Raw genomic sequence first — 14,061 nt, 5'->3', positions numbered from 1 at the left:
TCCCCCCCCCCCCCCCCCCTCCCTCTCCTCACAGGAGCTCGCCGAGGACCTGCCGTGGAACGACTACTACGAGCACTTCGCCCCCGACTTTTCGCTGCAGGCGCCGGCGTACCCCACATGCAGAGGACCGAACCTTGGGGCCCCCGGCCGCACCGGCGCTCTTTGCCTTGGGGGGAGGGCACACACTTCGTAGTCGCCCGTGTTGCCCAGCGGGCCCTCTGGCCACGGTCATGCTGACCCAGGGCATGTCGGAGCAGCCTCCCCACGGCCAGCACACCAGCGCACCCAGCTCGCGCCGCACCGACCCCCCCGACCGTCGCACACTGCCCGCCGTGCGCCCGACCTGCCCCTGCTCTGGGATTCGGGTTCCCTGTAGGTACCCTGCGCGCCCAGTACCAAACCCTTGGGCCTCTCCTCTCCGTGGCCCACTCTGGCCCACTCTAGCGGCCGACCGACCGTTGCCCCACCGGCCCTCTTTCGCAGGTGACGCCATCGCCAACCATGGAGAACGCAAACACGCGGCAGTACCTCGACACCGTGCGGCAGCAGGTCTTCGAAAACCTGCGGATGCTGCAGGGCGCGCCGGGTGTGCAGATGGAGGCGGTGCCCCACGACCCCGAGGCCGCCGCGGCAGAGGCAGACCCCGATGTTCGGCCCGTAAGCGGGGCGGCGGAGCACCCAGGCGAGCACTTTTGACACCGAAGAAACACACATTGGTGAGACCGGGGGGAAATCGCTGAGCACGTTTATGGCCCGGTCTCCGCGTCTTGGACCAACGTAAATAAATAAATAAATAAAACGGACACCTCTACTAGGAGATGGGTACTAAAAAAGGAACAGGTCCCCGCCCTGCGGTCTTTGTGCAGGGTTCTTTGTGGGTGTGGTCGGCGACTAGCCGGGGTCGTCCTCCCGATGGGGGACTAGCACTAGCCGTCTTCCACATGGTCCCTCGGGTCCCTGCTGCTCCTAATCTCGTCGTACATCCTCCTGCTGATCTCCGCAACGTCCTGCTCCCTCCCTCGTGCCTCGTCTCGCCCTGCGCGTCTGCTCCGCCTCCCCGTCGTCCGCCCTGCGTCGTCTGGTGACGGGTCCTCCATAGTCGGTTGAGGTCGCCGCCCTCCTCGTGCCTCTTCCCAACGTTTCCTCGGCAGCCGATGCCGTCTGCTCCGACTCCGCCGTCCCCGGGTCTGCCCTGCCCTCGTCTGCGCTAGCTTCTGTTTCGTCATCACTGATGTCCGTCCTCTTCTTTCTCCTCTTGTTGTATGCTTTGTACATCGCGTCGATTCCTTTTCGCGTGAGCACCAGCCTGAAGCCCGCCCAGCAGCTGAACCGCTCCCTAAGTCGAAGGAGCATCATCAGTCTCACCCACTTCGCTCGCTGCCGACTGTCTCCGCTCCCTCCCGCTTGGGCCGCCGTCGCGGCCCTCGTTCGTCCCACTGGCTGTTGGCCCGTCCCTGCGTTGCTTGCGTTATCCCTCCTCCTCCGCGACTCCCTCAAGGCTGGCCGTGCCTCCTTCCACCCAGCGAAGAGCTTCCTCAGCCACTCAATGTGTTCCACTCTCTTCATTATATGCGCGCGGTAGCCTCATCGTTGAGCTGGATCCACCTCTGCACCGCTCCCGTCGCCGCCTCGGCCACGACTTGCAAGTTCCTCGTAACCCCGGCGCCAAGGTCCCTCCGACTCTTCTCCGAGAGATCATCTACCAGCGCCGGCAACACCCCCCCACGGCTGGGGCTAGTGCATCGTACCCGTCTTGGTTGGAGTTGTCGCCGAGCAGCATCAGGGCATTGAAGAGCGTGGAAGCCCCTTCTGGTGTGATTTCCTCGTACTGGCCCCCGGGCCCCCGGCCCGAGAGCTCCGCGAAGGCATCTTGACAACCATCCGGAGAAAGTCCTTTGGGGCAGATGTAGCCGAGCTGGCGGCCGCGAGGAGCGGGCGCGTCTCGCTGCTTGAGAGTGTGCTCGATCCAAGACTCTAGGACCTTGACGGCCGTCAGACTGAGGGTCCCCGATGACATGAACGCGGACACGCCAGCCATGGCGATCACGAGCAGAGTGGATGCACGCAACAGAAAGAATGAAAGAACCGACAAACCCAGACGAGGGATGGGGGAGGAGGACAGGGTCCACACCTGCACGAGCAGGATTTTGGAAGGACGATCAGGGGCACAGGTGGGGCTCTCCTGCTCCTGACAAGGGACACGACAGGCTCGCAACGCGGTGCACGGTGGACTCCCGACTCCACTGGCGGTCTCATCTCAGTCTAGCGACCTGCCTCCAGCTTCTCACTGGCAGTCTCTCGCTGCCACAGGCACACTGACAGGGGTGGCAGGGGCGGCGGCAGGAGTCTCCCACATACTATGCGGGCCTCGCTAGAGGAAGGTGCGTCCTGTGTGTGTCCTCGTCCTTGAGGTCTTGAGGGGGAAGGGGAAGGGGCTGTGTGGTGTGTCTGTGCATGCATGCATGTGTGTGTGTGTGTGTGTGTGTGTGTGTGTGCGTGTGCGTGTGCGTGTGTGCATGTGTGGGCGCTCTGTGCGAGCCGCCCTGAGAACGACCACGAGCGCGCCGCGATGCCTCCACCCAAAAGCGGAGGTACATGCCGGCATGCTCTATCAACCCCGCAGCCGCGGTGGCGCGACCGGACCGCGGTTCGCTCCGGCGCCTTTTGGCACCGGTTCGAATCGTGGTGGCGCGCGCCCTCGCGGAGCGACGCGTGGGGCGTGGCGCGCGACGCGCGCGCGTGCGCGTCCGCGCCAAGCCGAGCCGTTGCCGTCTGCCGTCTGCCGTCTGCCGTCTGCCGTCTGCCGTCTGCCGTCTGCCGTCTGCCTTTTGGCCGACCGCCGCCGCCGCCGTAGCAGCAGCGAGCGCTCCCTGCGTCGCTTTTTTGCGCGACGCGCAGTGTGACGCGCGCCGCCCAGCGCCGAACGTGCCGGAGCCGGTCCGGCGCGCGCGCGCGCGCGGGCGGCCAGCGCCTGTTAACAGACAGCCGTGCCGCCCGCACGTTCAAAGAAAAGGAAAGATCCACGCAAAACTAAAAGAAACAAAGAAAAAAGAACCCAACGGACAAAGAAAGAAAAGAAAGAAAGAAAACAGACACGCCAAACGAGGGATGGGACGAGGACAGGGTCCCCACCTGCACGAGCAGGATTTTGGAAGGACGATCAGGGGCACAGGTGGGGCTCTCCTGCTCCTGACAAGGGACACGACAGGCTCGCAGCGCGGTGCACGGTGGACTCCCAACTCCACTGGCGGTCTCATCTCAGTCTAGCGACCTGCCTCCAGCTTGTCGCTGGCAGTCTCTCGTACCACAGGCACACTGACACAGGGGTGGCAGGGGCGGCGGCACGAGTCTCCCACATACTATGCGGGCCTCACTAGAGGTGCGGCCTGGGTGCGTGTCCTCGCCCTTGAGGGGGGAGGGGAAGGGGCTGTGTGTCTGTGCATGTGTGTGTGTGTGTGTGTGTGTGTGTGTGTGTGTGTGTGTGTGTGTGTGTGTGTGTGTGTGTGTGTGTGCGTGTGTGTGCGTGTGCGAGCCGCCCTGAACGCCACGAGCGCGCCGCGAGCGCCGTAGCGCCGGCGAGCGCCGTCGGCAGCGCGCGACCGCCACCCAAAAGCGGAGGTACATTAGGAGCCGCAGCCGGCCTGCTCTATCAGCCCCGCAGCCGCGGTGGCGCGACCGGACCGCGGACATGTTGCCGATGAACATCGAGAAAATTCTTTTCCGTGTCGTTCTGGGAACCATACGCCGGGCAGCCTCGCGGGGCGCCGCGCATCGCGCCTCCACTCAAGGATTCGCACGATGCGCATCGTCGGCCTCACTGGCGGCATCGCCTGCGGCAAGTCCGCCGTCTCGACGGCGGCGGCCAGTTGGGGCCTCCGCGTCATCGACATGGACGAGATTGCTCGCCGCGTGGTCTGCCCCGGCCTGCCCGCCTACACGGACATCGTCGCAGCATTTGGCGACGGCGCGCTCCTCCCCAGCGGCGAGCTCAACCGCACCGAGGTCGGAAGGATCGCATTTTCCGACCGCGAGAAGCGGCGCGCTCTCAACGCGGCGACCCACCGCCCGATGCTGATGCAGCTCCTCGCGGAGCTCGCCGCTGCGCTCTTTGGCGGCGAGGCGGCCGTCCTGATCGACGCGCCGCTCCTCTTCGAGACATCGCTCCACTGGCTCTGCTGCACAACGCTTGTCGTCGCTGTCGCCGAGGCGACCCAGCCGGAGCGGCTGCGATAAGCAGTATGTGTCAGACTAAATCATTATGATATCATAGGCGACCCAGCTGGAGAGGCTGCGAGCGCGCGACGGCTTCAGCGCGGAGGAGGCGGAGAAGCGGATTGCGGCGCAGATGCCGCTCGCGGAGAAGTGCGCTCGTGCCGACGCCGTGATTGACAACGAGGGGACTCGAGATGAGTTGGCGGCGAGGGCGGCGACGATCCTCGACGCCGCCGGCGCCATCGCCGGCCAGACACCCTAGAAGCGCAAATGAATCGTGTTCTTGTATTCCAACCAGCGCTCGAGAGGGCACACGCATTCCACCGTATTCAGCTGTAACCCACTGTAGTTGTGTCGCTTGTATTCTGGACGACTCTGCATGAGACCGTCTTCTCGCCCTCATGTTGGTGCACCCAGGCGGGCTACCGTGGTGGGCGAGGCTGCCGCGGACGCGGGTGCTGCTCCTCGACCCGCTGCTGTGGCTGCTTCTCGCGGCGCTGCGGCTGTGCGGCGAGGAGGCCCAGATGCGGAGACACGTGTCCTTGTGAAAAGAGACATCGCTGCGGGCGCACAGCTGCGCAGCACACACCAGGGCGACACGACACACTCCACGCCATGCCGGGGGCGCACACGGCGGCAGACGGCAACCTGTAGACACGGATCCGTCTGAACTCCGTCTGTACTCCGCCGTCTTCGGCTGCAGTCAGTCAGTCAGTCAGTCAGTCAGTCTACGCCCTAGCACGGACGGCGGGGCACACGCACTCGCGGAACACACATCACATCTTCGGCTGCACTCCGTCGTATTCCTTGTACTCGCAGCCTCCGCACTCACGCTGCGCTCTGAGCACACGGCACCATACTTGTACGTCCCCCGCTGGAACCGTGTGTCTGGCATGATGGCGTAGGCGTGGAGCCGCTGCCGCACGCGGGAGAGGCGACAAAGTCATGACGTCGAATGACGCCGGCGCTACTTGCCTGCTGCCTCTGCTGCCTGCTGCCTCTGCCTGCCGGTGGGTGCGCGCCACCACTCTCACCGTGGTCCCGCGCGCAGCGCGCGGAGGTAAGGCCGCCACGCGCGAGTCTGGGGAGGGGGAAACCAGGGCGTGTCCGCAGTTTGGGTCTCAGTTGTGTGTGTATGTTCTCTGTGTGTGTGACCTCTGTGTGCGTTCTTTAGCGACCAAGGGGCAAAATCCAAAAAACTGTTATAGGCAAAAACACATATATGCACGTGCAGTAACACCATATTTAACTCACGCCGCAGCAGGCGTTGGAGCGGTCCTTAGAAGAGGAGAAAGAAGAGGAGAGGCGCCAGTGATGACGAAACAGAAGCTAGTGCAGACGAGGGCAGGGCAGACCCGGGGACGGCGGAGGCGGACCAGACGGCATCGACCGCCGAGGGAACGTTGGGAAGAGGCACGAGGAGGGCGGCGACCTCAACCGACTATGGAGGACCCGTCACCAGACGACGCAGGGCGGACGACGGGGAGGCGGAGCAGACGCGCAGGGCGAGACGAGGGAGGGAGCAGGACGTTGCGGAGATCAGCAGGAGGATGTACGAAGAGATTAGGAGCAGCAGGGACCCGAGGGACCATGTGGAAGACGGCTAGTGCTAGTCCCCCATCGGGAGGACGACCCCGGCTAGTCGCCGACCACACCCACAAAGAACCCTGCACAAAGACCGCAGGGCGGGGACCTGTTCCTTTTTACCCATCTCCTAGTAGAGGTGTCCGTTTTATTTATTTATTTATTTGGAGCGGTCCTTGCCCTCGCATGCGGCACTCTTGTATGCTGCACTCTTGCTTCTGCGTGTACTCCATCGACGCCGTGTGACACTGCGCCGCGTCCACCTTCTAGCACTGTAGCAAGGGGCAGATATGTGCCCATGGGCATCCCTCAATGGGGTTTCGCGTGATAACCGCACTGTCGCAGGAGGTGAGGCACGAGGACGCCCATGAGGACCGGTGGCCTGACCTACATCGAGAGGCTTCACCTATTATTCTCCTTCTCTCTCTCTCCTTCCCTCGCTCTCTCTCTCTCTCTCATTCCAGAGTGATGAATAGTCCGCCGTGTCCCCATATCCCTATATTCCCACACCCTGCGCAGTGGCACGTCGTTGACACCCAGACCCCTAATATTGGACATCTTGGGCACGTCACCTGAGCCCTGGTCTGACAGCCTGACAGCAACCCCCGGACAGCGCCTGACAGTGCCCGACAGCCTGACAGCGCTGACAGCACTTTCTCTGACAGTCTGACAGCACGTGTCTGACAGCCTGACAGCAGAGTCTGGCAGGCGAGGGGTTCCGTCGCTGTCAGGCCCTAACGTGACAGCCTGACAGCTGCCTGACAGCCCGACAGCACACAGTGGCCTGACAGCAGCGCTGACAGCCTGACAGCCCGACAGCAGCACAGACCGTACACAGACCCCATAGAGCCTCTTTTTTGTGCCCCATTGAGGGTATAACAAAGTTACATGCAAAGACATGTGAGTGTGGTCCATGTCCATGTAGTCATGGGATGGTCATGGGTCTCTCTCTCAACCCTCCCGCCCGCCACCTCTGCGGACCCCTCTCTAGCACCGGCGGCTGTGCTACTACAAATGAAGCTACAAGCTGACGAGCGACAACGATGGGGAGGCCTTCCGCTGGACCAGCAACTACCAGATCATCAGCAAGGTGTACCTGAAGAAGCACTCCACCCTGCCTCTCTGCTATTCTCTCAGTGCGGCAGACAAGAAGATGGGTGACGTCCACTCGTCCACCATGAAAAAGATGGTGGGACCGGAGGCAGAGTAGAGGCTAGAGTATGTATGTGTAGTAGAGTCCTGCTGGTCTCCTCTTGATAGTGTCATAAGTGTGGCTGGTGTGTGTCAGAGCCTGACAGCACCCCGACAGCACCACCTGACAGCACCTGACAGCAACAGCCCACCGTCTGACAGCAGCAGCAGCCTGACAGCTCTGACAGCTCCGACAGCGTCTGACAGCAACACCCGACAGCTCCGACAGCACCCGACAGCTACAGAACCCCTCGCCTGTCAGACATGCACCCGACAGCACCCGACAGCACACTGACAGCACCTGACAGCTGGTCTGACAGAGGCACCTGACAGTGCCTGACAGCTGCCCGACAGCCCGACAGATCACCTGACAGCACCTGACAGCCTGACAGCCAGGGCTCAGCACGTCACGCTTCCCCAACTCCCGTTGTGCAAGTTTGGCACGTCATTGTCTCTGACTGCTTCTCGTGGGGCCGCCGCGCCGCGAGACAGTCGACCTCTCTACTGTTGTGACACCACAACACGGCGCAGCTGGCGTCTTCCCCCCACCGGTGTGACACCACACCTTCGTACTTTGAATACTCTCTACAAACATGTCTTCCTCGGCTGAGGAGGCCCGCGACACCGTGGGCAAGCTATCTCCCGCGACCAAACCGCAGGACCGCGTACGACTCAACATACACGTGCTGGGCACCGATGATTCGGGTTCAGATGACCATCTCTCGAGCGAGAGACGAGGGACGCCTCACGAGACTCCAGAGGGCCTAGACCGGGGCGATACCACCCGGTCAGACCACACTGATCACCTCCACACCACGTTGGAGCGTACTGGGCCCAAGGACGACACCGATGCGCTGGACAAGCCATCGTCGCCTGGCTCCGCCGAGGTCAGGGCTACGCCAGCTGGAATGCCTTCTGCCAGGCTGCCGGCGAGCCCTCCTTCGGCGGAAGCCTTACTGGACCCGAAAGGGTTTGACTTGAACGTGGCAGCGATCAAGCCATCCGCAGTGGACTCGCCTCCTGGTTTGAGCACCACGCAACCACCTTTTGACGCCCGAACGGGCATGCGACCTTACGTCCCTGCCGAGGACGTCACGGGATTCTCGACCGACGGCGTGGAGGCGCTACAGCTGCAGGTGCAACAGTTCGTGCAACGCGCTGAGGAAGGCACAGCCGCGCTCATGCCCAACGATGTTGGAGTCATCGCCAGGCTCGCCTCTGATCTGCACGGCGCAGGGGAGCGGTACATGGCCACCGCCGAGCTCCTCGCGTCCTACCGTGAGGAGCGGTGCGCCTTCCAAACCTGTGTCGGGCAGGCAGCGGCGACCTACGGGCAGCAGCTATCGAATGGTGACTTCTCCGCCAACGGCAAGCTCACCGAGGCGGCGCTCTGCTTCAACGTGCTAAACGGGGAGCTGGGTGCCTTCGAAGCCGAGGTGGACGAGGGGCAAGCCACCCTCGACCAACTGGAGCAGCGGTATCATACCTCCCGCCTCGAGTACATTGCGGAGCAGGCACGGCTGCTGCAGATGCTTGAGGGCGCGGCCCCTTCCAAGCTTGCTCGGGCGAATGCTGCAGCACTCAAGCATCACCAGTCGCAAATCAGCTCGCTGGCCGATGAAGTCGCGCAGCAGCGTCAGGCGATGGTGGAGCAGAGCCGAGCGACGGCGGCGCTTGGTCGGCAGGCGGAGGAGCACAATGCAGAAGTGCAGCAGGGATTTGAGCAGGTGAACGCCAACCTCGCTCAAGGGTTCCAGGCGTTTAGGCTGGTGTCGCGGCTGTCCCCGCTGCCGCTGCTACGTCGCTCGTCGCGCTCGACGCTTCCTTCGCTTTGCCCGGCTCTCGCTCGAACGTCTCGACGTCTGATGTTTGCGAACCGTGCGACGGCTGTTCCATGGATATGCCAAATGCGTCGCGATGCAGCCTCCACCCCTGGGTGTGCCGAAACGTTCCTACGTAGTGCCACACTCCCCAGCTGCCATTCATTGCCGCGCCCCTCCCCGGGGGAATGGTCATGTTTGTGTCGCAGGAGGTGAGGCACGAGGACGCCCATGAGGACCGGTGGCCTGACCTACATCGAGAGGCTTCACCTATTATTCTCCTTCTCTCTCTCTCCTTCCCTCGCTCTCTCTCTCTCTCTCATTCCAGAGTGATGAATAGTCCGCCGTGTCCCCATATCCCTATATTCCCACACCCTGCGCAGTGGCACGTCGTTGACACCCAGACCCCTAATATTGGACATCTTGGGCACGTCACGCTTCCCCAACTCCCGTTGTGCAAGTTTGGCACGTCATTGTCTCTGACTGCTTCTCGTGGGGCCGCCGCGCCGCGAGACAGTCGACCTCTCTACTGTTGTGACACCACAACACGGCGCAGCTGGCGTCTTCCCCCCACCGGTGTGACACCACACCTTCGTACTTTGAATACTCTCTACAAACATGTCTTCCTCGGCTGAGGAGGCCCGCGACACCGTGGGCAAGCTATCTCCCGCGACCAAACCGCAGGACCGCGTACGACTCAACATACACGTGCTGGGCACCGATGATTCGGGTTCAGATGACCATCTCTCGAGCGAGAGACGAGGGACGCCTCACGAGACTCCAGAGGGCCTAGACCGGGGCGATACCACCCGGTCAGACCACACTGATCACCTCCACACGCACCCAGTGTTCCAGAGAGAGAGATTTTTAGCAATACACTATTCAATACCGTAAATAGAGTTGCTGTGTGAGAGAGTTGTTTTCCGTGCTTTTGGCTTTTCTTGGTTGGATTTGGGCCTCGGGGCGCGCTCATCGTGTGGTCGTGGTGTGAGTGTGTGTGGAGTGCGCGCGCGCGACCGACACGGATGGTCGGCTCCAGCGACCAGCGCGCAGCGGGCAGACCAGCGAGAAGTGTTGTCATCAACAGAGGGAAAACGTAAGAGCTTCATACAAAGTACACTGAAAAAGTAAGGTCTGACCTCGAGACAACCGACGTGTGTGTGTGTCTCAAAAAGTCGTCGTAAAACAATACTGGTGGAGTTCAGACGCCACCAGCCTCCTCTTCCAGCGCCACCAGCTTATCGCGAAGGCCAACGACAGCCAAGTCGAAGTTCTTTCGCAAGCTCACCTGCTCCTTCTCGGGCAGTGCCGCCATCGCTGCGTCATAGGCCTCACGCACCGCAGCGTACGCGGCACGAACCTCCTCGAGGTCGGCCTTGAAATCATCCGAGCTGCGGTCGTCGTCGTCTAGCAAGTCGCTCAGCAGCAGGTTAGCCTCGGCGAGTTCGTCGGAGAGGTGATCGGCTGGCGAGCGGCCCGACACAAAAGACCGGAGCTGTGGTGTCGCAGTGGCGGGCAAGTGCGGAATCCGTGATGCGAGCCTCGACATGGCGTGCTGCCTCCCTCCGCAATGCAGGCGGCCGACGCCGCGACGCGCGAGTGACGCGAGCATCGTAGCGAGCGCGAGGACTGCCCGAGGGACCAGAGGAGACAAAGCGGCCCCGCACAAAGCGTGCCGGGAACGGGCGGCGAAGACACAGAAAGAATTTTTTCCACAGATCTTTTTTCCTTCGGTGCGGATAGACAGAGTAGGAAAGAACGCCAGGAATTTCTTCCCGCACCCAAGGTCGACCAAGTCGTCCTGGAGGACCTGCTCGCGCTGTCGACTCGTTGGGCTGAGAGTCGCTTGCGAAGGCACCCGTAGCATTTTCTGTCGCCTCGAGGGCAAGATGGCGGGGAGCGATCGGGGCAGGGACGGCTCGATAGTAACTGAGGCGCCTCAGATGCTTCACGACCTGAATGCCTCAGTGAAGACTCCAGCCGTCGACAGAACTGAGAACACTGAGATCCTCGAAGAGACTGAGCTGGAGGAAGAGAACCACGCGAGCCTGCTGGCCGGGGCGAGGGCGGAGAGTGAGCGCACCGGCGATAAGCTCGACCCAATCCTCGGCCGGCCGGTGGATGCGCCTCGCGAGCCGACTGGCCACTTCACTCCTTTGCGGCGCCTGATGCCACCGGCACCCGAGTGGGCACTAGAGACCGTACTGACAGGTGTACTCTCGGCTGTGTGTTTTGTAGGGGGTGGCCAGTAGTCAGTTTCGGTGGTGCGCTCTCTGACCGGTGTGGCGGTGTAAAATCACGTTGGCTGTGTTGCGGTCTCCCCGTCGGACTCCACACCACTGACCAGAGTACAGACACAGACTAATTTTAGCCCGCGTCCCCACGGGTCTGTTGTATACTAGAAATGGGGTTGCTAGAACTATATTCACCCATGCTTCACTTCACCAAGCTTTCACAGATCCCCGCGAGCTGTCGCAGCTCAAGCGCTCGCTGCCTCGCCGGCCCTTCCAGCGCAGCATCGCTGAGCCGGCAAAAGTGAAGTGGTGCGCACGTGACGCGAATGATCGACATCAGCCAGCACGGAAAATGGTACAGCTCGAGGGCCATGCCTTTGATGTGGAAGCTCCAAAGAAAGTGGGTCGAGCATTGGCTCATCACGAATGACCAGACGTTGAGAACGAGTACGGGAACGGGGCTGCCGGCCCAGAGTAAGAGGCGGTTCAAGACGAGGACAGTCAGAGGGAAGACGCCACCATAGGCGAACAGATGGAATGTGACCCCTATTATTGGCATCAGCGCCTCATAGTAGCGGGTTGACGCCTGCCAGCCTGACGAGACGACAAACATGGCGCTGTTGATGCAGATGGTAGTGACCAATGCCAGGTTGACAAAAACGAATCCAGCGAGGGCGTCCATCCACCCTTCTTCTATCGTTTCATCCGCCTGGCCGGTCTGAGCCGCATCACGTTCGGTAAATTCGAGGATTGCGATCGGCACCGTGAGGAGAAGGCCGCTCACAACCCCAGTGAGCTCAAACGTCTTGAGCATGAGACCCTGTCGCTCAGCCGGCTTTACCAGCAGCAGCGAGAGGAAGGGGGCTGCTATCGACCGCAACCGCTTAGGCGGCGTGCCGTCTGCAGCCGGCAGCAGTAGGAAGTGCCGCAGCAGCTCGGACATCGGCACTCCCTGATCGATCGTCGCCTTTAGCAGCTCGGCCTTGACGGCAATCTTCAGGCCAATGGGTGCGGCAAACGCTTGCCAGTCCTCAGGGTCAGCGAGCTGTAGCTGCCACGCCGCCTGCACTCCGTGCTGCGCCAGCGCCTCCAGGAGCGGAGCCTTTGCGCCCTGGAGACCGGAAGCGGCAGCGGCAGCCTCGACGATCGTCTCGACGGGTCGCACGTCGTGCTCAGTAGGCAGCCCCTGGAGCTGGAGCTCCGACAGGCCGCGCGTGAGCACGGCGCCGCTCGACGGGCTCACGCGTGGCGGCATATGTTTGTGTGTGTGGTCCGCATAAATGCATGCGTTCGTTACATAAAGAAAGAATTACCAGAAAGAAAGAATGTTCAAAGCCGAAAGCAGTGTGCGGCGTTCGTTACATTGTAAGCTGATAAATATCACAGGGATTTTTTAGCGCGCCTGCGGCGGCTTCTCAGGTCTCGAGAGAGAGGCCGCCGCGCGGCCCTCTGTCTCGAGAAAACAGCGGCCACCTTGCTCTCTTTCTTGGATGATTGCGCGCGTCCGTCCTATCATCCTCTCCCGCGTCCACGCACACCGAGATGCCCTCGCCCACGCACAACAGATCCCTTTACATTAACCTGGCCGACGAGAGGATCTATCGGTCGGCCTTCAACCTCACGCGACCGCTCCTGCTCCAGAGAATGCGTTACGTTGAGCACATGCTGGCTTTCCTGCAGCACGCGGAGCTGAAGACCTTCCCGCTGATGGAGCAGGTGCTGCGTGTGAGCTGCGCCCAGGAGGGCAGCTTTGTAAAGACCTTCCCGCTGATGGAGCAGGTGCTGCGTGTGAGCTGCGCCCAGGAGGGCACCTTTGTGGACTCGGGCGCAAATGAGGGCTCGTGGTCCCTCGTGGCTGCAAGTTACGGCTGCAAGGTAATCGCGGTGGAGCCGCAGCCGCACTGCACGCAGTTGCTTCAGACGGGAGTGAACGCCAATGCTGGGCTTGGCGGGCGCGTCAGAGTTGTGAATGCCTTCCTCGCTGCAACGCCAATGAGCGTAAACTTTAGTGCAGACGGCAGCTGTCGGGCGGCCCGCCAGGTGTCCGGTTGCCCAGACGCGCGCTCGGCTACATCTTGACTACACCTCAGACAGCCTCGCTGCAGGTGTTGCCGGACGGCAAGCTCGGCGCATCCATTGCACTACAAGAGAAGGGAGACCGCCACTCCAGGAAGGCGGGGCAAACGGACGGCGCAGACCGAATCGCTGTCAGGTTGGGGAGGCCCTCGCCCCAACTTGTGTGCGTGACTCCCTCCACCCCCGGCATCCACCCCATGACCTCAGGTCGGCCACTCTCACAGAGCTGCTGCCGGCGCACGACCGCGTCGCCCTCTGGCATCTCGATGTGGAGGGTGCCGAGTTGGATGTGCTTGACTCCGCTGCCGCCCTTTTTGCAGCGCGGAGAGTGGACCGAGTGATGCTCGAGTTTGTGCCTGTCCGGTGGGAGCGCTTCGGGGTCCAGCAAGAGGCTGGCCTGAAGCGCGCACGCAGGATCTTCAGTGGTTGGTCCTGCGCCCGGGTGTGCGATGGCGCACCCTACGACTTTGCCGCCCCCCCCGCGTACCCCAAACGATGCCAGCCGGATCTCTTCTGCGAGAGGGGCGCTGCCGTGCGCGTGCGCCTCGGGCTCTTACCACCGCCCTGTCGGGTCGCGTGCAACCCCGCAGGGCGCGCTTGCTCGGTGAGGTGCGCTCGGTGAGGCCCGACCCTCAAACGCGTGCGAGCGTACTCGTCCGTGTCCCGAGCCCATGTGTCCTTTGCTTCACGAATCACGCGCCCTAAGTTGGGGCCACCCACAGTTATTGTTATGGTGATATACGTCCCGGGGCAGTACGCTTGTCATCTCAGCCCGTCGGGTTCCGGAGTGGCGGGCTATCACCGCTTGCGGGTGGAGAAATTTATCCTTACGGCCTTGCCCCCCGACACACATGGGGTCACCGCACACGCGTGCTTATCATGTGCCGTATGTGCGGGCTATGAGCCACTTTCCTTCTCAGAACGGTCGCGAGTACGTGTACGAG

General features: G+C 62.1%; 3 protein-coding genes across 3 annotated transcripts; 2 read left to right on the top strand and 1 right to left on the bottom strand.

Moving 5' to 3' along the window:
• Positions 1 to 3,798: 3,798 nt before the first annotated feature.
• Positions 3,799 to 4,474, top strand: EMIHUDRAFT_63878 (dephospho-CoA kinase; the record flags this gene model as incomplete). The annotated part of the gene is made up of 2 exons (XM_005782404.1): positions 3,799 to 4,197; positions 4,271 to 4,474. The coding sequence occupies 2 exons, from the start codon at positions 3,799 to 3,801 to the stop codon at positions 4,472 to 4,474; spliced, it is 603 nt and encodes a 200-aa protein (XP_005782461.1).
• A 3,421-nt stretch (positions 4,475 to 7,895) lies between these two features.
• Positions 7,896 to 9,600, top strand: EMIHUDRAFT_99495 (hypothetical protein; the record flags this gene model as incomplete). The annotated part of the gene is made up of 3 exons (XM_005782403.1): positions 7,896 to 8,714; positions 9,017 to 9,048; positions 9,492 to 9,600. The coding sequence occupies 3 exons, from the start codon at positions 7,896 to 7,898 to the stop codon at positions 9,598 to 9,600; spliced, it is 960 nt and encodes a 319-aa protein (XP_005782460.1).
• Positions 9,601 to 10,008: 408 nt separating this feature from the next.
• Positions 10,009 to 10,419, bottom strand: EMIHUDRAFT_99494 (hypothetical protein; the record flags this gene model as incomplete). Its single annotated transcript, XM_005782402.1, has 1 exon — positions 10,009 to 10,419. The coding sequence occupies one exon, from the start codon at positions 10,417 to 10,419 to the stop codon at positions 10,009 to 10,011; it is 411 nt and encodes a 136-aa protein (XP_005782459.1).
• Positions 10,420 to 14,061: the final 3,642 nt, after the last annotated feature.

This window comes from Emiliania huxleyi, assembly GCF_000372725.1.
Source record: "Emiliania huxleyi CCMP1516 chromosome Unknown EMIHUscaffold_19, whole genome shotgun sequence".
NCBI classification, from domain to species: domain Eukaryota; phylum Haptophyta; order Isochrysidales; family Noelaerhabdaceae; genus Emiliania; species Emiliania huxleyi.
This window is presented reverse-complemented; position numbering and strand designations above follow the sequence as displayed.